Source organism: Apaloderma vittatum, unplaced genomic scaffold, assembly GCF_000703405.1.
Source record: "Apaloderma vittatum isolate BGI_N311 unplaced genomic scaffold, ASM70340v1 scaffold13415, whole genome shotgun sequence".
Lineage (NCBI taxonomy): Eukaryota > Metazoa > Chordata > Aves > Trogoniformes > Trogonidae > Apaloderma > Apaloderma vittatum.
The window spans coordinates 82,699-109,016 of record NW_009716595.1 but is presented as its reverse complement, the minus strand read 5'-3'; the positions used below and the strand labels follow the sequence as shown (position 1 = coordinate 109,016).

General features: G+C 38.3%; 1 protein-coding gene across 1 annotated transcript in view; it reads left to right on the top strand.

Moving 5' to 3' along the window:
- SEL1L3 (sel-1 suppressor of lin-12-like 3 (C. elegans)) overlaps nucleotides 1-25,307 on the top strand; it is a 30,659-nt gene extending 5,352 nt beyond the window's left edge. Inside the window, exons 4-23 of the mRNA XM_009869602.1 lie at nucleotides 1,093-1,208; nucleotides 3,837-3,892; nucleotides 4,920-5,052; nucleotides 5,607-5,739; nucleotides 6,467-6,613; nucleotides 6,928-7,139; nucleotides 8,690-8,869; nucleotides 10,047-10,166; nucleotides 10,775-10,915; nucleotides 11,985-12,047; nucleotides 13,390-13,566; nucleotides 15,104-15,231; nucleotides 15,872-15,955; nucleotides 17,753-17,843; nucleotides 17,953-18,037; nucleotides 20,412-20,521; nucleotides 21,800-21,927; nucleotides 23,638-23,740; nucleotides 23,835-23,907; nucleotides 25,141-25,307. Coding sequence (XP_009867904.1) covers nucleotides 1,093-1,208; nucleotides 3,837-3,892; nucleotides 4,920-5,052; nucleotides 5,607-5,739; nucleotides 6,467-6,613; nucleotides 6,928-7,139; nucleotides 8,690-8,869; nucleotides 10,047-10,166; nucleotides 10,775-10,915; nucleotides 11,985-12,047; nucleotides 13,390-13,566; nucleotides 15,104-15,231; nucleotides 15,872-15,955; nucleotides 17,753-17,843; nucleotides 17,953-18,037; nucleotides 20,412-20,521; nucleotides 21,800-21,927; nucleotides 23,638-23,740; nucleotides 23,835-23,907; nucleotides 25,141-25,307 — 2,447 coding nt within the window. The remainder of the gene's footprint in view (nucleotides 1-1,092; nucleotides 1,209-3,836; nucleotides 3,893-4,919; nucleotides 5,053-5,606; nucleotides 5,740-6,466; nucleotides 6,614-6,927; nucleotides 7,140-8,689; nucleotides 8,870-10,046; nucleotides 10,167-10,774; nucleotides 10,916-11,984; nucleotides 12,048-13,389; nucleotides 13,567-15,103; nucleotides 15,232-15,871; nucleotides 15,956-17,752; nucleotides 17,844-17,952; nucleotides 18,038-20,411; nucleotides 20,522-21,799; nucleotides 21,928-23,637; nucleotides 23,741-23,834; nucleotides 23,908-25,140) is intronic.
- The last annotated feature ends 1,011 nt before the right edge of the window (nucleotides 25,308-26,318 follow it).

Here is a 26,318-nt window from a genome sequence, read left to right as displayed (position 1 = left end):
TCTTATCTCAACGGACAACCTGTGTTATTATTATTGAGGTATTAGTTTAATATTCTTCTCAATTCTTACGTTCATACTACATGAAAATGTTTGAAAATTTTAAATAGCCTTTGAAAATGTCCAAATGATTCAAAGTCTTGTCTGTATTGCAATGTTCAAGAGGCATGGCCTATTTCCTTGCCCAAAAACAAAATTAAAGAGGCTGCACTTAGCCTAGCAACACTTGCAGTAGGGGACCATTCCTGCCAGAAGCTCTTCAGCCTCTGAGAGAGAACGAAATTCAGCGGCTGAGGGCTGGCTTACAGGCTCACAGAGGAAACAAATGTTCAGAGCTTTAGAATTGCACACCTGGTTTTCTCATAGGACATTGCATTTTTTTTCCGCCCTTCTTTGAAGTTTCACAACTAATCTTTTTGTCTTGGTTATTTTTGCTATTTCCATTTTGTCTGTCATGTAACCGATTTAGACAGTTAATCTATCCATTAAAAACTGAGTGAATGATCAAAAATGGCAGCTCAGCTGGAAGTTATCAGCTTGATATGAGGTTTGCTTGAAGAGGTTTTTAGGGCAGATTTTATTCTCAGTATTAGACCAGATTATCGTAATAGCCTGTTCTGGTCTTAAGAGCTCAGACCATGAGTCTAGCTTCTGCAGGTCCAAGAAGCTGAGAGTGGAGCAATCTTGTGTTTGACCATTGCACTCTCACGCACTAGCAGTTGTGCTTTGAGTAGTTACCATCATTGTCTGCTGCTATTGTCCTCTGTTGTTGGCTGCAAGTCGTGTCTACTTTCTGGTGTTTGAGATTAGCTAGGGCACCCTCCCCATTTACCCTGCGTTTGGTGTGTTTATCCCTCAGACAGTTGGTTTTGAGCCTGTGATTTCATGTGGAGCCTGGGCGCTCACGTCCGCGTGTAACTGAAAAGGGCAGTGCGTTTCCCTGGGATTCTCCGAGAGCAGATGTGTGGCTTGGCGAGTGCCCAGATCTGTTGGTGATGAAGAAGACAGAATCACTATGAATAATACATTAGGAAGTCCATTTGTAATATTTCTGTGATGTTTATTTCTCTTTTTCTCTCTCTCTTGCTCTGTCAGGTTATGTGCATATTCAGATGCACCTCTTGAGAGGAGATGACCTTGCAGTGAAAACTAGCTTCAGCCTTCCCCTGAAGCAGTGGTTTCGACTGGATCTCTCTTTTAAGGGTGGAGAGGTATGCGCTACCGGCTTCGAGGATCAAGGCTGAGATTTGTCTAATTTGATTATGGCTCTGACAAACCCGTTAATAGCTGCGGCTGAGAGAAATACTGTAATTTGCACACACTCATGTAGCAAAAGAATGAAAAATCTAAAACTAGGAGTTGTCTGAGGAAGTTCAGCCCACCCGACTTTGGGTAATCAACTTAGATGCTTGACGTCAGAGCCTAGAATTACTGTGGATGCCTTGGCTCACAGTTGCTTTCCAGAGACTTGTTGACTCTACAGGTAACAAGGACCCCTAGCGTAGATACCTTTTCTAGCTACTTTGTTACATGATGTGAATTGCTCTGAGGGACGTTGCATTTGGAGGCTTAGGCATTTTTCCATTCTGATGTGAAAATTTGTCTGGGCTTCTGTACAATGGCATCCCTCTTGTGTTACCTGGCAGGAGGCATGTGCAATTTCCAAGTTTTTCATATTTGACAAAGTGGTGCAGAATTGGCTATCATGAAAAGACAAAAAATATTGCAGTATCCCTCTGAGGTAGATAAAGTACATAATTTAGATTTTAACAAATGATGGTTGTTTTTTCACAAAAACTTCCAAAAGCAGCGCTGAAAATGCATTCTCCCTGCCCAAGTTCATGTCTGAACCTCTGGCTAGTAAGACATTAGGGTGTGAAAATAATCAAAAACGTTAGCCCCATATTTCTCAACTTCTTTCTCCTTTAAAATGGTTGAATAGATTACATTCTGAATTGTAAAAATAATTACTGATTAATGGCAAGAACAACTAATCAAATTTAAAGTGTGAGGTAAATGACTGATAAAGCTGAAACAATGTACAGGCTAAACTACTACTGCTCCTTTTGCACCCCACCTTTTGTAAGTATAAAAGTGGTGAGCAGATTGATTGCCTGGCAAGAAATTCAGATAGAAACATGTATTTTACTTTTAATATAGTTTTAAATATATGGTTTTAAGGGAAAAAAAAAGCACTTTATAGAATCAAAGCTGTCTTTTTCTGCTTGTTTAAGTTGCAGTTATGATTTAAGTTCATGGGAAAGGGAAGATCCTATGGATTTTGAAGCTCAGCTTCAGGTGCAAACGTAAAAGTTACTGTCAATGTTAATACAGGTTATATTAGTCTTGACTTTTTGAAAATTTGCAGATTCTTGTATGATGAGATTTTTTAAAAGTGCTCTTCCATCAGAGAGCAAAGTGAATTTATTCAGGTGTGTGATAAAAACTGTAGTCAATAAATTTTCACTTCTGGACAAAATAAGGGAGCCATGAAGAGTTTAATGAGTGCTCTCATGGAAAAAAAGAGAAAGTGGGACTAAACTTCAAAATGTTTCAGTACTTAGAGCCATTCTCTGGAACAGAAAAAAACTGGTTTGGTTCTATCTTGTTGACATGTCTTCCTGTAGTAAGTTTTTAAATGTTCAATGATCCCCCAAAGGTGGGGAAGAATCTCCTTATTTAGGCATTTCTTGTCCAAAGAAGAGCAATAAAGCTGGTGAAGGGTCTTGAGAACAAGTCTTAAGCTCTTAAGGGGCGGCTGAGGGAGCTGGGGTTGTTTAGCCTCGAGAAAAGGAGGCTGAGGGGAGACCTCATTGCTCTCTACAGCTACCTGAAAGGAGGTTGTAGGGAGGTGGGGGTTGGTTTTTTTCTCCCAAGTAACAAGCAATAGGACAAGAGGAAATGGGCTCAAGTTGCACCACGGGAGGTCGTTAGGAAAAATTTCTTCACCAAAGCATTGGAACAGGCTGCCCAGGGAAGTGGTAGAGTCACCATCCCTGGTGGTATTTAAAAGACGTATGGATGGGACATGGTTTAGTCGCAGACCTGGCAGTGCTCCTTTTAGGGTTCGACTCTAGGATCTTCAAGATCTCTTCCAACCTAAATGTTTCTATTATTATTTCACTTCATTAATTTAGATACATTTAGTCCCACGTGGTCCGAGACAAAATATATAAATTAGGGAAGGTTCGGAAATTGAGGCATCGAGAAATTAAGAGCCAGATTTTAAGAGCCTCTAAAGATGCAGATGGATTCATAAAAGACACTTGAGAAAATTTTGCAGGGTTGTTTTGTGAGTCCTTAGGCACTTTTTACAATACCAATATGTATGAAAATCTTGTTTTCCTTCAGGCATCTGAGTTCCTATAACCATTCTGCTGCTGAAAATCTACCAAAAGTACATCTGTAGAAGTAGTTGAACCCAGATTTTTTTAAAACCATGTCCTGTTACATTAGCTTTATGGCTGTGCTTCAGCTGAAAGCTACAATATCTTAAGATAAATATTCACTTCATTTAGCAAGCAAAACAGCCTTTCATGCTTTTGGAAAAATAAAAGCTTCGGCAAAGTACACATCATGTAACTGAACACACGAGTGAAGTCGGCAAAATATGTACTGTTTACTGGTTTTCTTTGCTGATGGTTGGTCAGGACAGAACAGTGCCAGTGTTTTCCATTAAACTCTTCTGACATATATTGGCTACGTGACACCATGCTCTTGAGTGCAGAGGAGATGCAACAAGCTGCAGCTCTGGTCTTCTGAGCTATGAGTTGAAATGCCTTAATAAATGTGCCTTGTAATCTTTCGTTTATTATAATTAATATTTTGTGTTCTTTTAGATAGAAGTAAGCACTGTTGGGAAGAATTTGAAAAGACATCATCATCAGTCTTTTATGTAAGCGTTTTCTCCTTTGTTGAGTAATACGTGTGTATGTGTTCAGATAGGGGAAGCAGGAGAAGGAGAGTACAAGTTTGTAACTGAGATTCCAAATGATTTTCAAAATATCTGTGGTCTTTTTCCACTCTGTGCTTTCAAAACCAGTTTGCATTACTGTGCTTACATTGAGCATGAGCTGAATAGTTTTGTAAATGCCACAAGGTAGTGGCATTAACATGCTGCATGATCTGGTACTGGAGTCTGATAATTCTCACTAAAAACTGATTGGAAGGTCAGTGGCATTAGGATAAGTCTTCAGATGAAAACTCGGTCTTACTGAAGTCAAGAGAAGTTTCATTGTTGCTGTGGGAGAAGTAGGATTTCACTGGTGAAATCATTACCTGCTTTCCTTAGCTAGAGAGCAAAACTTCTACCAAAAATGTTCTTGCTCTATCCTTTTTTCTAAGCAACTGAATAATTTTTTTTAAATGGATCTTTAATTGTTCTCTTTCACTGTAATTTTAGATTGGCTCTTTGTTGTACAAATAATTAAAAAACAACCTCTTTAATATGGAAACTATGTAGCAGTAAATTGCATGGCAGGCTTCAGTGTTGTTCCTTCTCTGCTACAGTTTACAAACCAGAAATTATAAATTTGGAGGTAGTAACTCTAGGAGACAAATAACTTAAATTTTAGATTTTCATATGCAAATTTTAGAAAAGTGCAAGGCAGAGTTGGAACTGAAATCTTCGAGGCTGTATAATGATGCGTTAAACACCAGAATAACTACAGATCAAAAAATAAAACACCCTGCTGGTTTCATGTGTTAGTAGACAAGAGATTTGTTAAATTTACTCCAGAGTTTTTCATGCTAAATTATAGAGTAGGTTTTGAGAGTAAAGAGATAAGGAAAGAAAATGATACTGGCACTGAGTTTAAGGCTGTCAGTTATGGAAATTCCAAGATACACATTTCTTTTTTTCTTTTTTTTTTTTTTCGTAGTACCACTTGAAAACCAGCTTACTTCTCTTTCATGTTCCTCAGTTTTAGGGAAGATTTCTATTATGATGACACTGCGGGATACTTTGTTCTTGGAGGAAGTGGATATGTAAATGGTATTGAAGCGTTCTTTGGACCTGCGAAATACTATCGGCTAAATGTGTTGGAGACAGAACAGGTAAACAAAAGCAGTATTTGGAAATGTTTAAAAATTGGCAGCCAGCTATGGCTGTATTTTTTTAATTTTCTTTTTAACTGAAGCTCTTACCAAGTGAAAAACTTGAGACGAAGCATGATAGTGCTCAGGAATACATAACCAAAATATGATAATTTTCTGTTGAAATCTAAGAATGTTAGTTACCACTTCAAATACTGAAAGATAAGACTTCTAGAAGTGAGCATGTAAAGCAATGTTCCTAAATCTATATTTAAGTAAGGACTTATTTTCAGTATTGCTTTGTTTCCCAGGGGTTTTGGTGACACTATATTGAACACATTTTGTTGAAATCTGTGGTAGAAGTCACACAGGTTTGGTCAATTTTGGAAGTTCATCCATGGTTTCTTGGATTATGCTGTTTAAAGCTGTAATCTGCTGTAAGCAGCGCCAGATATGCTGATAGTAGTAAACAGTCTGTTTCCCTTTGTTATGTGCCTCCAACACTACTTTCTAGCCAAGCATAGACAACAATAGATGCTGTAGATGCCATTTATCCATCGTTTGCCTTTTTGTAGATTTCTAACCCTCTTCATGACAAAGAAACAGTGGACCAAGTTGAATTCTACTACGAGAGATGTATGGACGTTCAAGAACTAGTTTATGAGTACAGAGATATTGTAAGGCAAGGCGAAAAAATGCAAAAAAGTTGTAAGTGTTGATCTATGAGATGTCAGTTTTGAGCTGTTATCTTTGCAGAGTTGTTTACTTTCCATTTACTGGAATCATCAAAAGTAAACTTAAATTCAGCTGAAACAAGGGAAAAAAAGGCAATTTGAAGAGTTTAGTCATGTTACTGGTAGCTAAAACTATGGGTTTGTCCCTGCAAAGACTTTTGTGCTATGGAATACAACCTTGAACCATGTTGTTGATATTTCTTCTCTAATAAGACAGGTGCATAAAGGGACAAAAAACCCACTTTGAATCTTACTATTCAACTGACTTTCTTCCATTTCATTCCCGAATGACTCTAAAGGCACATGTATAAGCCCTTTCCCAAAAAAGGGTGGGTTTTGCTAGAATGTCTCTGCCCTCGTGATCTAATGTGCAGTAATTGACAGGTTTATATCAAAGCAACCACTTTAGTGACAGAAGAGTAACACAGTTTAAATGTGTGCTGAAAACTACCTTATGTTCGCAATTGGAATTTGTTCACATTCATTACATCCAAAGTATGAAAGAGAATAAAAGAAATCTTATGTATTTGTAGATGACCTGTGCTAGCTGGGTGAGGGGGGTTTTTTTTGTACTATTTTGTGTTAGGGATGTGCTCATCTATGAATTTCTAGTTTACCCTGGAAACATCTTTATTTTTGACCGGAAGCTTGTGTTAAAGACAACAAATTCAACTTTCATGTCTTAAATATGTTTTCCCTAGGTTACTATGAAAACTATTATTTGCAGCAGATTCACAAATACGGAGAAAAATCCAAATGTGATGCCTTCATGTGGGGAAAAGAACTCAGGGAAAAGTACCATACTTTGTTCAAACTGTTAAAAGAGATGGATTTCAGTGCCTCAGAGGGTAATCATATTTTATTTTATTGTTCTTAAATAACTCCACAATATATGTCAGGCTTATTATGGATGGCTTATATAGAAGAAAATAGAGATATCCTTATGTTTTTTTGTAGTTAGCTACTTTGAGAGAGTCTTTTGGATTTTTATTCACCCTATTCTACTACCTTGTATCTCTAGGAATTTCAGTTGTCTGCGCTGAGAATACCATTCAGCATGAGAAATAACAGAATCTATCTCGGTGCCATTACATTAAGGAGGGGAAATCCATTCCCGATTTTAACTCTTGCAATAACTGTGTGTCTTGTGTTTTATTTTTAGTGTTAGATGATGAAAGTGATACGGTTCTAGACGTTGGCCAGAGGATATTTGAGAAGGTTGCAAAGGGTCTGTCCAGTGCCAATGGCCTCAGCAATATGGGCTCCTTTGTCCCTCTCTTGGTGGATTCGAGTTGTTGTGGTTACCATAAGGCTTCCTATTTCCTTGCAGTTATATTTGAAACAGGGCTTGGTGTGTCTGTGGATCATTCAAAGGTAGTGTATTTAATATGTTTAGTTATGGCTGTGAAATCAATTACGTTTAAAGGCAATTTAAAAATCGGATGAATTTATGACCGATTGAATTAAAAAGCGTGAAATTACCTCCAGATCTGGGCTGTGGTTGAAGGGATTCCCTGACATAACTACTCCTAAATAGCCCAATGGCAGTGGAGTCTTGGTGAAGTCCTGATGGTGGGAATCTGCTCATCCAGAACAAGGAAATCAATGATTTAGTAAGACCTAAAAATGGTGCTAAAGTAAACAGCATGGAATGTACCGATTTTCCCAGTCACTAAGGAATTTCAGTGAGGTAATAACCTCGAGTTACCTGCAGTAATTTGTAGATGGGTATGAAAAAAGTCTCACATCAGGCAAGTCTCCTAAAGTGGAAAGGTTGCATAGTACAGTCAGAAAAGAATTCCTATTTTATAGTGTGCAAACACGTGACATTGAGTATATTATGGTTAAACAGTTAAAGGTAACTGAAGTAGAACAGTTTTCTTCTGAGGAAAAAAACTGACCGTGTGTCAGCTGAGCAACTGCAGAGCATGTGAATTCCTGACCTTTTAGGAAGGTTGCAAATAACTGACATGTTTCCATGTCATTCCATTGCAAGGTCAAAAAAAGGGGAGGTGTTTATATATCACTGGAAGAGGGCTATGCTGAAATTGCTAACAGATATATAATTGTGATATAATAGCATAATATAAAATGCTCATAAAGACTAGCAGATCTGCCTAACGTGGTTACAGGGTACTAAATTGGAAGAACCCCTGAGAGGCCAGTCTGATACCAAGTTCACGCCACTTTCTCAAAACCAAGAAACCTGAGACAAGAGCCTTTTTTACACCCTAGTTATGGAGTATACCTAGTGCTAATTATGGAGATTAAGTGATTTTGTTATTGCATCTGCTTCAAACAGTGTAGAAAATAATTTAATATTCAGCACAGACAGGACACCACTGTTTTTATTACCATGCAGGTGAAAAATAATAGTAGTGCTGAAAACAGTATTGGCAGATGTGCAGTACCTGGACTATTTCTAGTACCAATTAACATGTATCTCAGGGGATTTTTGTGCTGAAACCCTGTTGGCCACAAATTCCATCCTTCTGTCAGATTCTTAGGGTAAGCTTTTCAGGTGCCGTTGGTTAAATTCCATGGGCTTCCACTGAATTCAGTGCAAAACCTCCATTTTACATCAGTGAGACTAGTTGAGTCACTGCTGAGTATAAAATGTATCAGAGTATAATTAACACTATAATAAAGTGGCATTAAAAAATCCCTCCACACTTTAGTGGTGACAGAATAAGTGCAAAGCTTGAAAAGGATTTAGAGAGTCTAGTTTTTCTTTAAAATCTTTCCATACATATGGAAGACATTTTACTGCTTTAAGGCTGCGGTTTGTACTGTATCTGTGCTTACACGGTATAGCTACTGTATCAGCTACCAGTATGAACACTCTGTTCCCTGTAAATACCCACCAAAGTGCTAAATGCGATGTGCGGTGAATTCACTCTTGTTTGTCTGTTGATTTTCGCCAGGGGTTGCTGTATAGTTTGGTTGGCGCTCAGGGGAATGAGAGACTTGCTATGATGAATCTTGGCTATAAACACTATCAAGGCATTGATAATTATCCACTTGATTTGGAGCTGTCATATGCTTATTACAGTAATATTGCAATAAAGACATCATTGGATCAACACACTATAAAAGGGGAACAGGTAAAAGAGTTGCAAGTGTATCTGAATTAGTTTTCTGTGCAAATGACTTTTCATATATTAATATGTAGCCAGAATATTTTTTTCTAGTTATACAAATATTAGCTCATCTGGTTGCTGTTGCTGCCCATGGCAGGGTTGTTGGACTAAATGATCTTTAAAGGGCTCTTCCAACTTGAACCATTCTATAATTCTGTGATTGTTACAAAATCCCTGAAATTATATGTATGTATCATTATTCTATTACTTAGCAATTGTGAAACCAAATCAAAGTTAGACTCAAATCCCCAGAATTGCCCTCATGTCTATCTTTCTTTTGTATTAGATGATCTTAGAGGTCTTTTCCAACCTTAATGATTCTATGATTCTGTTCTATGATAAAATCTGGGTCTTATTCTTGAGCCCTAATTCCTCACTAATATTTTGAATTATTAATATAATTGAATGTATTTATTAAGCAAATCATCTGCTGTTTTGGTAGGCACACATCATAAAGTTCATGCAAAAGATGAATTTTTCCTCTCCATGCTTAGGCCTTTTCTATAGGCACATGAAAAGATTTGATTGTTAAATACCTATCTATTGAGATAAAGCTGCAGTAAAATGATTTCAGAATGAGCTGCTAAAAAGGAGGTAACACAACTTTATCTGTAAAGAATACTGAAGGTGAGCCAGTACTAGGATCCTGGCTTATCGGAAAGAATGATTATTGTATCAAAAATTTTGATTGCTGAAGAACTAAAAGTCAGCACACCTAGATAGAGGTGTTGTAAGGCAGGTCTTCATCAAGCTTTCTGGCAGCCTCTTTTTTAAAAGAGATTTCTATAGAAACTAAAAAGCCTTAAAAGGCTTGAAGGGACATTTTTGCCATTATTAGGTGCATTTAAAGCTACAAAGCTGGAGTGGTTTGGTTTTTTTCAGTTGCTGACATCTTCGCATATCTTTCCAGTATAGAGTGGACTTATGGTTTTGTTCTGTAATGAAGCAGTAAATGGTTTTACACTGGCTGTAAGGACGGTTCTTAATGCATTGACCAGCAGAGGGGTGGTAAGAATTTTAAAATCCAGAACTGATCATGATTTTGAGGGATAAGTGAGAAATGGGGAACATTTTCATTGTGGTGGCAGATGTATGAATTCATTGTGTAATAATTACTATTTTCTGTTCACCTACTCTTCAGGCATTTGTTGAAACTATAAGGCTGATGGATGATGAACTGCTGAAAGCTCAAACAAAAGAAAATGGTGACGTCTTCATGTGGTTAAAACATGAAGCAACACGAGGAAATGCAGCTGCACAGGTATAAAGGAATACATTTACCCTTTTTTTGGTTTTATACACTCATCGTATATGTACATCTATAGACTGTGTAGGAAAGTTGTGGAGAGGAGTAAAGTGGACACACATTTTCTCTTTCCACCCAGAATTGCTTCTTTTTTATGAGCCTGAACTATTTCCCTTGTTTCTGTCTGGTAATATCCAGTATCCATGCAAAAAGTTCTAAAAATATGCAAGGCAAAAGAGAAGAGTTGTGAGGACTTGGCACCCTCTTTTTCAGATCATTTTCCCTGGGTTTGTATTTGACACAGTGCAGTTATTGCTGCTGATCTGAGACTGGCAGCAATATGTTGTAATACTGAGCCTTTATCGCTTACCTCTGCAATTAAATCCAGACAGACTTTTGTGGTACTGACAGCTGTAAAAAGAAAACAACCCTGCTGTAGGCCTAGTGTCAGTACATTTCACCACCAAGAAGCCCTCTGAGTATTCCTAGTAGTTGTTTTCAAACTGTTGAGGATGTATAACTAGTTTCTTCACCCATTTGAAAGCCACTTAAGCCTGCACAAGTCTGCTCCTGCGATTCAGGTTCAGTACTTGCTGTTAAGTGCTTATGTTGTCTTCTTTCAGCAACGATTGGCTCAGATGCTGTTTTGGGGACAGCAAGGAGTGGCAAAAAATCCTGAAGCTGCAATAGAATGGTATGCAAAGGGTGCAATAGAAACAGAAGATCCAGTGTTAATATATGATTATGCTATTGTGTTATTTAAGGTAAGTCATGTTTCATATTTTCACTTAAAAAAAAATCCTTCCCATGACATAGCTGTTTGTAAGTAACAAATGCAGTAACATACTGTGAGAGCATATACAAGTGATTTTAGAGTTATTCCAGTCAATAGTTATGAAGGTAATGTTCATTTTTACCCCATATGCACAAAAGCATTGTTAGAGGCAGTTAAAGAAAGTTAGAGCAAGTTAAAGGCAGTTAGTCACTTTGTTCCTAGTCAGATTCAGGATCAGAATATAACCCAAATTGTGGATCCTAGTTTTTACTGATGGCATATCACCTCAAAAATCTAACCAGCTAGTAGGCCTTGGTATAGGGATGCAGGTGAAAGTTTGATCTTAGAATGCTCTTTCTTAGAGCTCTTAAGAAATTTTAAGTAGGAATTAAATAGTCTCTGCATGCAGTTAATTTTTCCCTACTAAAAGCAGTAGATAGCAGAGGCCAAACTCAGACAGAACCCCACTTGAGTCAAGAAGTATCAGCTAAGCAGTGTCACCCATAAGACATTCAGCAGTGCTGAAGGTTAGAGATATTAGAGAAGAACCATTAGGTCTTCATCTCATTTCTTTGACAGTGGTGGGCTGTTCTCTAAAAAGTTTTGCTTGTGTTAATTTGCCTACTTGACCCATGTCTGGAATCAATTTATATGGACATCATCAGCACAACATCTATGTAGTTCCTCTGGACACACTCTGACGCCCTTTTTCGGGAAACCTCTTACTCATAGCCAAATTGTCTGTGCACCTTTAAATGTTGTTCATTCTTCCTTAGTTGCTGAAAATTAAAGAACTATGATATTATTTACCCATAAAAACCGCTTAGATCAACTGGCCAAGTAATTTTTCCTAGAATGAATCACTGAAATTTTGGTAAAGCTGTGAATGAAGGATGGGCACAAAGTTGCTTTTTTTGTTGTAGCTGTTTAAAGCTGGATAACACCTAGCAGATAATAGTATCGGTGTTAGAATGTGTTTTGAATGTGTATGTGTGAATCTTCATAAGCCTGTATTCTGTATTTGTGAACAATGATTGTTTCACCTATACATTTCCTAGGGCCAAGGTGTGAAAAAGAACACAAAACTTGCTTTGGAATTGATGAAGAAAGCAGCAGCCAAGGTAAAATGTAATAAATACTTTACTGTAAAAGTCCTATACCAGATGCTAATAGTAATGAACTCTAATTTATATAAAATGTCTGTTACAAAATACTATGTAGACAATGCTCGCTGCCCACCATCAGAAAAGAACTGTGCCAGTTCTATCATTCCTTTGAAACAGGAGAGGCTGCCTGTTCTAGTGGCTCTTTGGGAAGGAGTTGAATAAACTGAGGGCCTTTCACAGTGTGATCAAAATTCCCATGACTCGGGATCTAAGCAAGAGATTTCAGGAAGCATCCTAGAGACAAAAATTTTCTTACTCTCCTTGAACCCAGATACTTAAGTTTTTATGCTCCAGTGTAAGTTTTCTGTAGAAAAATAACAGCATAATTATTGAAAAGTTTACCTGCTTTAGCATTTTAATGAAGAAGTTAGTGACACTGTTTACATCTGAAAGGAAAAGCAATCCTTTGCCAGAGGGTCTTTGTAAGTGCGAGTAGTATACAATTTTTTCTGCAGAGATTACAGAAGGAGAACGTGCAGTGTAGAAGCCAACAGTATTAAGCAAATAATTTCTATCTGTGCACTGAGGGTTTTTTTAGGTAGTTTTTACCCTGTGTCACTGTTCTGGCATGGTTGCTATTAAGCATACATTTTAAAATATGAGTAAATAGCTTGTTCATGTTTATTGGCATCGAGTCATTTGAAATGCTGGCATACCTACAGCCACCATATGATCCATCAGTTCTTGCAAGGAGATGGTGACTCATTACAACCAAAATAAAAGCTGTCCCAGGAGGATTTTCACCTCTTAATCAAGAATTATTGCTGCAAAGATGTAATTTGGTAATACCATGTAGCACTATCTTAAGCAGATCTGTATGACGTTGGTTGAATACGTTTTGAGAGGAGCATCGCAAAGTTCTGTGTTCATTGCTTCTTATTTATTCGAAGGGAAATGTTCCAATTTAAAGGAGGAGGGGCATTGAGTTTTTTGATTACTAATCTTGTCAGCTAGGTTAGGGTAGTTAACAAGAATAGGTGTCCTGTTTTGGCTTTGCAGAGGCAGCAGGTGACAAAACAGTCGCGGTTTGTTCTTGTCAGTAAGTATAAATCTGAATGCAGTCATGGCTGAGGCTCTGTGGAAGAAGACAACACTGGAGTGTGAAAAAAAAGCCAGCAAACCTTTATAGCCTTTAGTCCCAGATCAGTGTAATTTTGGCTGAATACATGTGCCAGATATCTGGAATCTAGGCAAGGCTGTGAGAACACCCAGAATTGAGCAGCAGGTTAGAATTGTGAAGTGACCCAAAGCAGAATCAAACCTGTGTGTCCTGAGACTGCTCTTCTCCTTCCCTCAGGGCTTGCCCCAGGCAGTGAACGGATTGGGGTGGTATTACCACAATTTTAAAAGAGACTACAGAAAAGCTGCTGAACACTGGTTGATTGCTGAAGAGCTGGGAAATCCGGATGCATCGTACAACCTTGGTGTCCTTTATTTAGATGGTATTTACCCTGGAATACCTGGTAGAAATCAAGTGAGTAATACTTAATAGTACTATTTCCTACATTAGACTCCAGTTTAGAAGTTTTTGCTTCATTCTTGAGACTCTTTTGTTAACTCTGAGTCGCATTTCGATATCTTTTATCACAAAGAAGGGTGCTACAGGGGCACTCAGTCAGATTACTTACTGAGAGAGATGTTGCTCAGGTATCTCAGTCGTACTTCTGTGCATGTGTGTTCCTTTAATTTAGAAACAAAGCAGGTGCAGGTTTAGCTCCAGGGACTGCCTCTGCTTTCCTCCTCCCAGCAACAGCAGCCAGGATAGTGTGTGCTCTCACACCATGTGATCCTTTCTCTCACTTTTAGTAGGAAGGAATACAGGGGAAGAATATGGGGAAAGGATGTTTTCGGTAAGAGATGAAAGCAGCAGAACCTTGTCCCTGAACTTGTGAACAGTTACGCTACATTCTCGTAGCTTCTGTGAACCTCAGAATCACAGTGAAAGACCTTCAAGGCAGACTGCAGTATTTTGGATTGTCTTTCTGTGACACCACCCATTTGTAAATTTCTCTGTGTAAAATTAATTTTCATCCAATAGGATCAGTCTACTTTGGTTATATTTCTTTTAATTAGCTAGGTAGCTTATGATCAGCAGTACAGCAAGCATAATGAGGTAGGCTGTGTGATAAGTGCAAGCAGACCTTGTGCTTGGAGCTAAAAGATGTTTCCAGTGTGGCCTCTGAGATCTGGGTATACTCCAGACAGTGAGCATTTCTGCTCCCTGCCAAGAGCAGCAGTGCATTTGGCAAGCACTTTTTCTTCCCTGTGGACTTAAATACACATTTCAGAGTGGACTGATTGTAAGAGCACACCTAAAAGTGCCCAGGTTTCTTTATTCAGCAAAGCTTTGCGTAAGCAGAAGTACTTTATTATGGTGTGATAGATGCTCACAGAAAATTTATATCGATGGTTAAGTATTTCCTGAAATAAATTTTTTAGGGTGTACGCTGCTTTGGTTTACAATACAGATTACTGTTTCTGAGGGTAATACATGGAGAGTCAGGCAGCCCCCCTGCTTCTGCAGCTCTGACCCTGCCTACTCAGCCTGTGTTATCTTTATAAACCAGTTGCAGGGGCATCTGTGCACTGCTGGACCGGCTGAATACTGCTGCTGCTCCCCAGCCTTCACTTGGACATCACCAGTACAAAAGTCCCATTCTGTGTCTCTTCTCCAGGATCACGTATTAATCACCCTACTAGTGAATAACTACTTTTGCCAGTGCACACAAGGCGTCTGTGCTACCGGGTGTTAGTTACACATTTAGACACTTTTCTATTTGACCTTCCATGTATTACCAGAACTTAGGATTTTGAAGACTCTTTTTTCCCAGCCTAAACTATTAAAAAGTTAGGTGAAATGAATTCCTTTCTCCTAAGTACATTAAGAGTAGTGAAACTGGCTCATTAGCCAACTGCCTCTTCTATTTTATTTAATGAAATGAGTCCTGGGAAACAAAACTCAATAAACATTAATAATGCGGAGTTCCTGATTGTGTCTTGTTTCTTCGCAGACAGTTGCTGCACGCTATTTCTATAAAGCTGCCCAAGGAGGGCATATAGAAGGGACGTTACGATGCTCTCAGTACTACATCACAGGAAATATGGAAGACTTCCCTAGAGATCCAGAAAAAGCTGTAATGTAAGGAATGAAGCCATTTGTTAAAGGAGAATGTTATTTCTGTTGGGATTATTTTGATTATTGGTGATTTTTAAGTCCATGGTCTAAATATCCTGTAGTTCATGGTGCTTGCCTCCTTGACAAAAGGTATTTCTGCACTGAAGTTCTATTGTTTAAATGACTAGTAGATTTTGAGAGATTCTAGTACTTTCTTTTCTGGAAAAACTCAGAGAGATTATATTGCACAACTCTGAAAGGTTGTATCTGACAATGCCTTAGTTATTTGATTTTCAAGAAATACAGGCTCCTGATGTGGTAGAACTGGTATTTTATATCAAGAAAAATGCAGATAAATAGTTGTAGCAGTTAACTTAGTTTGTTTTCTTTAAAAACAAACAAAAAAAGAAAGTCATTTTGCCAAGAGAAAACATAGAACATCTCTGATATGCATAGGGAGGTGAATGGACAAAATATTCTCATTCAGTCAACAGTTACAAGACTGATGCAGCAATTACTGTGAAATCCCATAGCTTGTCTTATGGAAGAAGCCAGAAGAGGATCTCCCATCACAGTGTCTTTTGTGTCCCTTGAGTCAGTGTGAGTTGGATTAGCACTACCGGAGCACAGCTGTTTATTTTTTATTGTTTGTTCTTTCCTGCAGCTGGGCAAAACACATTGCAGAGAAGAACGGCTACTTAGGTCATGTCATCAGAAAAGCTCTCAATGCTTATCTGGAACTTTCATGGTATGTTTGTTCTGTTCTCTTCAAGTTCATTTTCTATTTTTCACTTTCTTTCTAGCGTGATAAAATAATTAACATTGGGCCATCACCTCAAAGAAACACAAATAGCAGCATCACTGACGTCAGTAGCAAAACACCTGTTGACGTAAAGGGAGAGAGGAGTTGACCTGAAGCGTAATTCAACAATTCTGACAAAATCAAGTGAAAAAGAGGGAGTTTATAGAGCAAAATAGTGTTATATCTGCTGTCTGTGATTTTCGTCTCATAGTACTGCAGCATGTAGTGTGCACTGGATTAGCCAGGGGAACGCCTTTTACTTAATATTCTATCTGCTCCAAAACCCATACTTTGCTTTCTCTATTCTGTATAATTCTGTCGTGAAAGCTCAGGCTGCTGGATTAGATTTGCTCTTCTTTTGTATGTGGTTAATATTATCTTTCTGTAGGGTGTGATAGGAGGCTACAATATCTAGTGAGCCAACCAAGAGGTTTCAAAACAGCCTCCAGGTTAATGCTCCATTTTTGCAGCACCCTGTAGGCATGAGCATCAGATAGTGTATGTGGAGGCATCAGACTGTCATTCATGATGTCATACGACAGCTGGTTTAGTCCTCCGGCCTCCCCCTGCTGGTACTTAATTAGTGCTTCAGGCTTAGGAGATCCAGAAGAAACTGTCAGTGGACTGTTCTGGAGAAGCTCTGCACACAGTCACATAAAAGTCCTGTGCACAGGACAGGTTTTTATTTTTTTTATAGGAGAGGTACAAGAACAGATTTGATATCTTGGCAGAAGAAGTTGGAAAGCAGGAGGTTATACCTGCTAATTCCATTAGGGTAACTGCATTCATAATTTCATGTGAAGTTTCTCTGCTTAAGCAAGTATTTAATCAGATTTGTTTCCCATTAAACAAACCATTGAAATGAACCCAAAACTTGCCATGGCTTTAGCTTTGTGTTGTGGAGAAAATCACAGGAAGCATGATCCTTTAATAGGAAGCTTAAGTAAGAATAAAAGCACACCAAGTGGTTTATGTTGTTGTCTTAAAACCAAACACATGATTTTTGAAGACTTCCTCATAGTTTTGAATTCTTAGCCTTCGTAATACTGAGCAGATGAGTAACAGAACATGAAATAGATGTTCTCCTCTGGAAGCATGAGCAGTGCTTTAACATGTGCTGCACTACTGAATTGCTATACTGCAAATGCAAAATTAGCTTTAATTACTTGCTTTACAGGCGTGCTTAGAGTCCGTAGAGGGACTAAGACTAGTTTTATTTACGCATTTGGATATAATGACAATTCATGTTCCAAAGAGCCCATAGTCTAAAAAGACAAGACCAAGCAAGTTTCAGCGATAAAAGGGTAAAGCATACTGGAGAAGTGCTCAGATGAATGACAGCTCTATACACAGCTAATTAGCAATTTATTTGGTTTTTTAAGTGGAGGAGGTAAGAGTGTTTTAAGAATGCTTTATCTGCAACATTTAAATAGATAATTTGGCTTAATATCAATTCAGCTTTCTCGTCAGTCTTGCACTTAAGAGTGAAAATGCGCACCGGAGCCAATCCAGCTTCGGTGCCTGTTCTGGAGGGCCAGCGCGGCATGTCACACCGAGCATTGCCACCAGATGTGGCTGTCGCACGGGTTTGTCAGACTCTTGCTTTTAAACCTTGTACCAAAATTTTGCTCTTGGGTGATTTCATCAATTTATTTAGTTTGTTGGGTTGGGTTTTTTTTAACTATAACTAAAATGGATGTTGTTTTGTTAGGTTTTTCACTAATGTATTTTACCTAACGTTAGGCATGAAGCTCTGCTCCATTACCTTTTGGCTGCTGAAACTGGGATTGAAGTGTCACAGTCCAATTTAGCACATATCTGTGAAGAAAGACCAGTAAGTAAATGTATTCACAGGTCATTATCGTAAAAGGAACACTTGTTAATAAAAAAGTGACTCTGATCTCTTCCCTGTGACATGAATGGATCAATTATTTTCTTTCTAGGACCTAGCAAAGAAATACCTAGCAACTGATTGTGTTTGGCGATACTACAATTTCTCTGTGTCTCAAGTCAATGCACCATCGTTTGGTATGTACCAGGAATTCTTTCTGAATTTTACATTTTAAAAAAATTTCAAAAACTACATTTGTTACAACTTCTGTGTGAATGAGTTAACGGAAGAGTAATCCCTGTATATCATAATTTCCTTTTTAGTTTTTTGATAGGAATATCAGGGGAAAAAAGGTATTTTAAAAGTTGTGTTTCAGCTCAGCTTTTCTGCAAATTCCCTTCTATGTATGAAATCTGAATAAAATAAAATAAAATAAAATAAAATAAAATAAAATGCTAATACCTGAGAAGGGGCTAGATACTTAGTAGCATGAGCAGTTGCCTCAAAGTTTAACAACAAAAAAGCACTAAACTTTATGATTTCATGCTGTTTTGTTTATCAAAGAGAAAATCCAGAAGTAAATATACTTCTATATCATAACTGAGTCATGAGAAGCTAGTGAAGGCTAAACGATTCCTTATCTAAATTATTATGAGTTTTTTTGCTAGGGTACAGAGTTTATCAACACTGGTACTGCTTACCTTGGGGAAGGAACTACGGGGTTCTCTGTTAAAAAATAATAAAAAAATAAAGGTTTATTTACATATAAGTTATACTCCTCTGGCATTAAATTTTACTATGCCTGTGACTTTACTAAGTCATTTTGGTGCCTTTGAAAGTTACTCAGTATTTGAAAACGTTGATCTGATTGTCTCACAAGAAGGTTTAAGTGAGTATAAGGAAATATGTGGAAAAGGAGTGTAAATGTAATTCATGCTACTCATTTGAATACACAGTAGCGTGGAAAACTGAACACCCCGTTAATACAGCCTGAAGCCACAGGAGCTGACTAAAACCCTGTTAGCTTTGCTGAGGAGTTTGTAGACACCTTAGCAAGGTGCAGTTTGGTTGATCCTCGGCAGAGCCACTGGCACAGCGTTCGACTAGAGAAGCTTCTGAAGGTCAGACTCGGAGTGAGACAGTGATCCCATTCAAGTCAAGGAGGGAAGACTTGCTGGGTTCACCAGGGGAAGGATTTTATTACTTTATCTCTTCCTCACATGAGCAACATAAGGGGGGGGGTTATCTCAAACCCTTCTCTGCAGTAGTGTAAGATCAAATTCCATGGGATGGAGAATCTCAGCCAGACAGCAGAGATTTCCAGGGTTGACCTGAAGGCCGCTGCCTGTCAGGAGAGCGCTGTCCAGGCCAGGGTTGAAATGACACAGTTGGTGTGGTTGAGGGGAATTCTCTTCTTGATAATTCACTACGGTGTTCATGGCCTTCCACTCTGGGCTCTGAGCTCTGATGAACATCGGCACCTTAACCTGGCATTCGGAAGTTCCACCTCAACATAAGGAGAAACTTCTTTACTGTGAGGGTGACAGAGCACTGGGACAGGCTGCCCAGAGAGGTTGTGGAGTCTCCTTCTCTGGAGACTTTCAAAACCCACCTGGATGCGTTTCTGTGTGCCCTGCCCTAGGGCATCCTGCCTTGCAGGGGCTATTGAACTAGTTGATCTCTAGAGGTCCCTTCCAACCTCTGTCATTCTATGATTCTGTGATTCTCTGCATCTGTGCCAGCCTGTGTCCACATAGTCTTTCTGCCTTTGCCGTTAGGTCTGTGACCAGTTTGCTTCCTGGAAGAGCTCTGCTCTAGTCCGTTGTAAAAACAGGTGGAATTTCTAGGTAACTGCCATTGACGCACAAGGCAAAGTGTAGATGTGTTTCAGACACATTTGACGCTTAGGGGAGGCTTAGGTCAGGTAAGTATAGGCACAGTCACAGGAGTTTTTAAACTCTTTAGCATAGCTGATAAGTGCAATACCATGCTTGCTCCTGTCTGCGTCAGTGCCCATCCTGTTGGCACACTGCATTATTGTGCAATATCGCAGAAAGGTGTTTGTAAATTTTCCAGGGATTACTTCCTTCTAGGCCAGGAAAATTCTTTGTCCTTGGTTGGGTTTGAAACTAATGAAATTGTCATCGGCAAAGTTCTATAACTTTTGGGAGGGATCAGTCACTATACCGACAGGTCAAATACAAACACTTGGAATGTTTTTAAGTCTCATCAAGTTAGTAGGGCTAACCTGAATACAGATGAAGATTCAACAGATTCAACAGATGAAGAAGAATGCAGTATGAAGTCTCATAAGTATCAGTTTTTGTAAAAGCAGCAGTATTGGTCACTGAATTCGTTAAAGTGAAACCATGAGACATTTCATCCAGGATAAGCCTGTCTAGAGGGCAGGCTGATATAAGGTAGGCACAGAGAGAACCAAAGAAAACTAGTACCTTTCTTTTAATATGGTGCCTTAAATAGAATTACTATTAACTTCTCCATCTCATTAATAGTTGGTTAATTATATTTTTACAAATACTCTAAATGATCTGCTACTGGTTTCTTTCACAGCTTATTTGAAGATGGGTGATTTCTACTACTACGGTTACCAGAACCAGTCTAAAGACCTTGAGCTCTCAATGCGCATGTACGCCCAGGCTGCAATAGAAGGAGATTCACAGGTGAGTCTGCAATTGATTACAATCTTTATAAAGTCTTTATAAAATGTCAGAGTTTAGAACAATCTGAAGATTTATCTGAGACTGGTTGTATCTCAGTATCTGCTAGGCCACATCTGCACTGAAGAAACGTGCTGGAATAACTTACAACTATTTCAAAACACCTCGTGGGTCAGTAGTTGCCGTTTCATGTCAATACAAGGTAAACGTAGCATAGGTGGACAGGCCTAGAATAAGGCTGTTTTGAAAGCTAAAGGTGAAGGGCTTAATTCAGTGCTACTTTACCTTGGCAGAACTGATTCTGTCATGAGCTTAGTGTTTTTGCTCATGCAAGGGGAAGAATTAATAGACTGCTGAGTTGTATTCCAGTCCTATCCTCTGCTATTTTAGGATATAAACAAGAAGCCTGGCCCATTTCTCGTGGTATATTGAGTGAATCCAAGCGTGAATTTTGTTCACTCCACTAAAGCTTAATCCTAAAATGCTTTGTAATTAAAATATATGCCATATCACAGTACAAAAGACATGCAGTGTTTCAACACTGAGTTTCCTGCCCTCAGACCCTCCAGAAGTGCCCTGGGTGCAATATTCTGTTCTCCCGATCTCCATGACAATGTCCCCAGGTAGTATGTTTTATGTGAATTTATTAGAGGTGACATCATTGGGTTCTGGTTTGAGAATATTGGGACGAAACATTACTGCTAAATTTGCGAAGAAGAGATGCCTGTACAGTTACTTTAAAGTGTGAGTGCCAAACTGATGAGGAACCCTGTAATGTGTCTCATGTGAGTCCATCTTCGTGGCTCTGAAGAGACACAGGGATGCCCAAGACTTGTCCAAGTGGGCAAAAGAACTTAAATTGTCTGGAGGAAATTTCTGCTCTCAGTTTCACTATTTAGATTGTTATTGTTCTGTAGAGCTAGGGGTAGAGGAATTAAGAACAGGAATCCATTTCCGCTTCAGTCTGTATTTCCATAGTAGATAAAAGATTACAATTTGATATGGTGGCTGTGTTTAAAGAGCAACTAAAAGTGAGAAAGCTCAGACCTTTTTCCAGATGGTTTCTACAGAAATGGTGTCACAACAAACGAGTTACAATTCTTTTGCATTTTCAGTATTTACCTGGGTATATGGTGAGGATAGAAGGCTTTTGTAATTATTCAGTGAATGAATTTTTAAAGACAGTTATAATTATTCAGATGCTTGATGCTTCCAGTGGACCTTAAATATACACATGAAAATCTAATGGTTAAAAAGTCTGTATGCTATTTTTATTGTCAGGGTTTCTTTAATTTGGCCCTTGTCATAGAAGAAGGCAACTCCATCCCTTCCTATATTCTGGAACACTTGGAAATTGATCAGGCATTACATTCTAGTAACACCTCGCTTCTTCAAGAGCTTTATTACAGGTGAGTCTTTTTTCCTCTTAATCAGCAGCTTCTGTTTTTCCCTGTGAAGAGCATTTATTGCAGAGAACAGCAACTCCTGTAATTATTAACTTTGTTCACTAATATGATTTAAGTAGATTAAGGTCAACATGCTTGTAATGCTTGAATTATCTAAATATATTTCACTTTATGCCTGCTAAAAGAGACCTGATTATATGTTGTTATCTGAAATAGCATGAACTGGATTTAATGATCCAGGAGGTCATTTCCGGTTTCATATATTTACACTCCTAAGTTCAGTACTGACAACTTATATACAGTCCAAAACAACCTTTGAATGATAAATATAGCATAATTTAATTCAGAACTTAAAAGTATGCAACTGGCATAATAGCAGTCCTTCCTGTTTGTTCTGCAAAGATGTGCCAGCACTGTTGATGCACAAAACAGCGAGAGACACCTGGTCCCAGTACAGAACTTTGGTTTCCTTTACCTGGGTAAAGCAACATGTGTTGGAAAGCACAGTGGGAATAGGAAGCTTACACAATATTTGATGGATTTGTGGAATTGCTTTTCAGATATTTAAAGGAGGAGATAACAGTTAATAATAATAACCAGGAATGGAGTGGTTTATCTTCAGTTTTGCTACTGGGTGTCCTGTGGCCAAAAAAAAAATAATTAATCAGAGATATCAACATTAAAACCTAATTTCCTGATTCTCCAACAATCTGCTGAAGTTGTTCTTAATTGCAGTTAGCCTGAACTTGCACCCTAGATGACCTCCCTGCCACGTGAAATTACCAGTCAGATAAAAAGGGCTTCTGGATCAGCTGGTCCATCTGGGAGCGGTAAAGCTTGAGCCTGAATCCTGCCTTCACTCAGACTGGATCCATCTGCTCTGCAGGGAGAATACCTCCAGAGCTGACACCACTGCAGGGTTTTCCCATCATCATACCCTTTTGTCCAGAACAGCATGTGCTTTTTTAGATATATATACGAAATATATAAATCTGCTATAACTTCATGTATAATATATTTATATGTAAATATTCATATATATAAAAATTTTGTGTACATGTATATATATATATGTACACATGCAAAGCACCCCCACCTAGCCCTCCCTCCACAGCTTTGTAGAAAAGACTGAAGTGTAGCTTAAAATAGGTGCCTGTGCTGTGGCTCTCTAAACTCCCTGAGTAGGTGAAGTCCTAGCTGGTGGAACCAAGCAAGCTACTCAGCTCACCCCACAACAGACACATCAGAGCTGGTCAACTAAAGCATCTTCAAGCTCTGACTGCACTGTGTAGTACTCCGTTGTCTCTAAAGGGGATTTAGGCACTGCTGTTGTGTGTAGGCAACTAAATTTTGTGCATCTAATCTTAAATGAAGACATGGTGCTGTTGTCTCACGTGAGTTAGAATGAATTATCTTGGGCATGACCTTGTACTGTGACTGCTTGGCTGGGGTAGCCTGAATGCTTTGACCTGTTGTTGACCAAGAAGAAAATAAAAAAAATACACTCCTAGGGTAAGGTATTCTGTGCTTAATGAGGTTAATCTGGTATTTCTATGAATTTTTACTTCACCATCTCTAAGATAGTGATGGCAATATCTGCTAGTTCTTCTGGATTACTGGGGTTTGCTGAAAATCCATTTAAGATTCTTAAATGACAGATGCCACAAAACTGTAGAGGAGGACTAATGGGTTGTTTTGATCTGCTTGTTGCAGGTGCTGGAATAACAGTAACCAAGAATCAATTAGTCCATGCTCATTAGCATTGCTTTATTTTCACATGAGAGTTTTCTGGAACAATATTTTACAATCTACACTGGTACGTGCGGCCCCTTTGGTACAGGCACAGCTCATTTGGAGCACTACCTTGTCTTTGCACTGCTCTAATTGTGTTTTTTAATTTACTGTCACAGATCTACTTCATGGGAACCTTTCTTTTATCGATTCTGGTTGCATTTGCAGTGCAGTATCTTCAGTCATTACCTTGTAAGTAGTTGTCCTAGTAAAACCAAAGAAAGGAATGATCTTTTCATTTCAGTAAAAATTTAAAAAATAAAAGGAGGACTTGAAGATTAGACATACCTCTGAACAGAAGCTTCTTTGATGCACAAGTAATTTTTTCAATCATTGAAAAGGAGTTCATTAAGCAGGGCATTAAACCTATTGGTTTCTGGAGAATTTCCCTTGATAAAGGAGATTCTTTCTAAAACCATTAACTGCAGGAGATCATGACTGCAAATACAAGATTATTTCCTATCTGTCAACATGCAGTACTGTTAATTACATGACTTTGATTTTGTATGTTGCCTCTGCAATATGCAGTGAGACTGTTCCCCATTCCATATGACTGGATGCACTCAGATGCAAGGCAGGGGAAAAAGCGAGGTTCAAACAGGCAGAACATTGGAGTAACTCAGGAGGAGACAGTTCAGCATCTTCAGACCAGTAACAGAATCAGTAAATACATTCAGTCAGCACTTGCAAACTCCTCCTTTTCTAAACTAGAAAGGCTTACTGTACATGTTCTCTTTTCTGATGGGACAGAGACTATTAAGAGACAAAAAAAGCAAGTGCCAGACTTCAGGCTGTTAAAATTCGCATTATTTTTTTTACCATATTGAAAGAGAAATCAGAGACAAAACTATATTGCTCAGGAAAGGGCAAAAAAAACCCCTAACATCACATACAAAAACAAGTCATTGTTTCAAAAGCATTGCCATCTTCAATCAAGTGTTTCACTTCAAACCACAAAACAGGATCTTGATCAGGAGGTTGTAAAATTAATATTACCAGTTATAAAAATAATTTCTTCCATTTTCTTAGGTTGTGGCTTAACCCCAGTAGGCAGCTTAAGCCTATGTCAGAAAATATTGTTTTCTGATATATTTGTGCAAGAGAAAACAGAAAAGATTACTTTCCACGTCAACAACTGACACCTATATGGAATAGTATTTTAGAGAACGAACAACACACTGTTAAATATAAGAATATTATTTGAATTTTATAATTCCTAGATATCATTTAGGAAATGTAGTTGTGAATAATATGCTGACTATGGAAATAATTCTGAAACCCTGCTTTCTTAGTAGCTAGCTTTCCTAGCCTTTGACTATGGTCTTTGCATGTGATTTTATATCTACCTAATTTAAATATTGATAAATAGATTTCCTAGACACAGAGAGATCTAATTTAATAATTTCTTTTGACATTTACCTGAAGCCCATAGTTCTCCTGGAACAAGATCAGAACCATCATCAGAAGAACATTCTTCTTCAGAGAACAGCAGTGAGGATGCTACTGGAGCCATACAGCAAGATGAAGCTCCTTTTTCAAACAGTTCAGCACAGCAGGAGTCAAACCCCCAGAATCCTCTCGTTACAAGCTGAAGTGTATTTTTCTTAAGGTCGATGTCCCATTGGGAAGATGGGATATGGTCAACTACAAATCCAAGAATCGGCAACGAACTCTATTCATGGCATTAATAGTGCAGTCCAACAGCCAAAATTGTAGGGAAATTCACTGATCTGATCTCTCCACTATAGAGAAAAACCATCCATATAATTTATTTAACACTTCCAACAAATAATGCAGATTATCTCACTGTACCCAACACATGGTCATACTGTATTTCAATGAAGGACTGGAAGAAAACACGCAAAGGCTTTGCCTAATTGAAGAGTAAGCAAACCTCCCACCGGTTTTGATGAAGAAGTTTTACTCAGATACCTAATATCTTACTAAATTGCCTTTACTGCATTTGAGCTTATTTTACTGGTGAAGTTACCAGAGTTTGCCAAGTGAGAAGCATGGAAATTACATAAGGGACACTCAGCCACCAGCACTTTCCAAGTTCCATGGCACACCAGCCAGGGCTTCGGTACATGCAGTGGTAAAAATTTTTTTAACATTTTATATTTCATCCTAAATAAATAAAAACACACAAAAGATTTGCAATATGATCATAAAATAGTAGTTGTGTTGGCTGACCCTTGGTCAAGTTTCACGAGTGTCAGCAGTTCCCTGGTAGACACAACAAAAATGTTTCCTGCCCTACCAAGAGCCAATGATTAGAGAAAGTAGCTTCCCCTAGTGAATGAATTAAAGAAATTTAAGTGTGAACAGGTGAAACAAAGTAAATGAACTATTCATTTTTTTATTCTTCCATAGATAATTGGCAAGGCTTTGTTTCATGTTCTACAGTAACTCTAAAAGACGCCTATTTGAGTGACAGTTTATTTGATAAATGTTAGATGAGATACATGGATAACAAGTATGGAGTGCAAATGCCTTCTGTCTGATTTGAAGCTGGCTGTAGGAAAAGTCTGACCTTTAAAGTAGGTGTGCATACACCTCTGCAAAATTATGTAGATCACGGACTATAAATGGCATCAATCTAT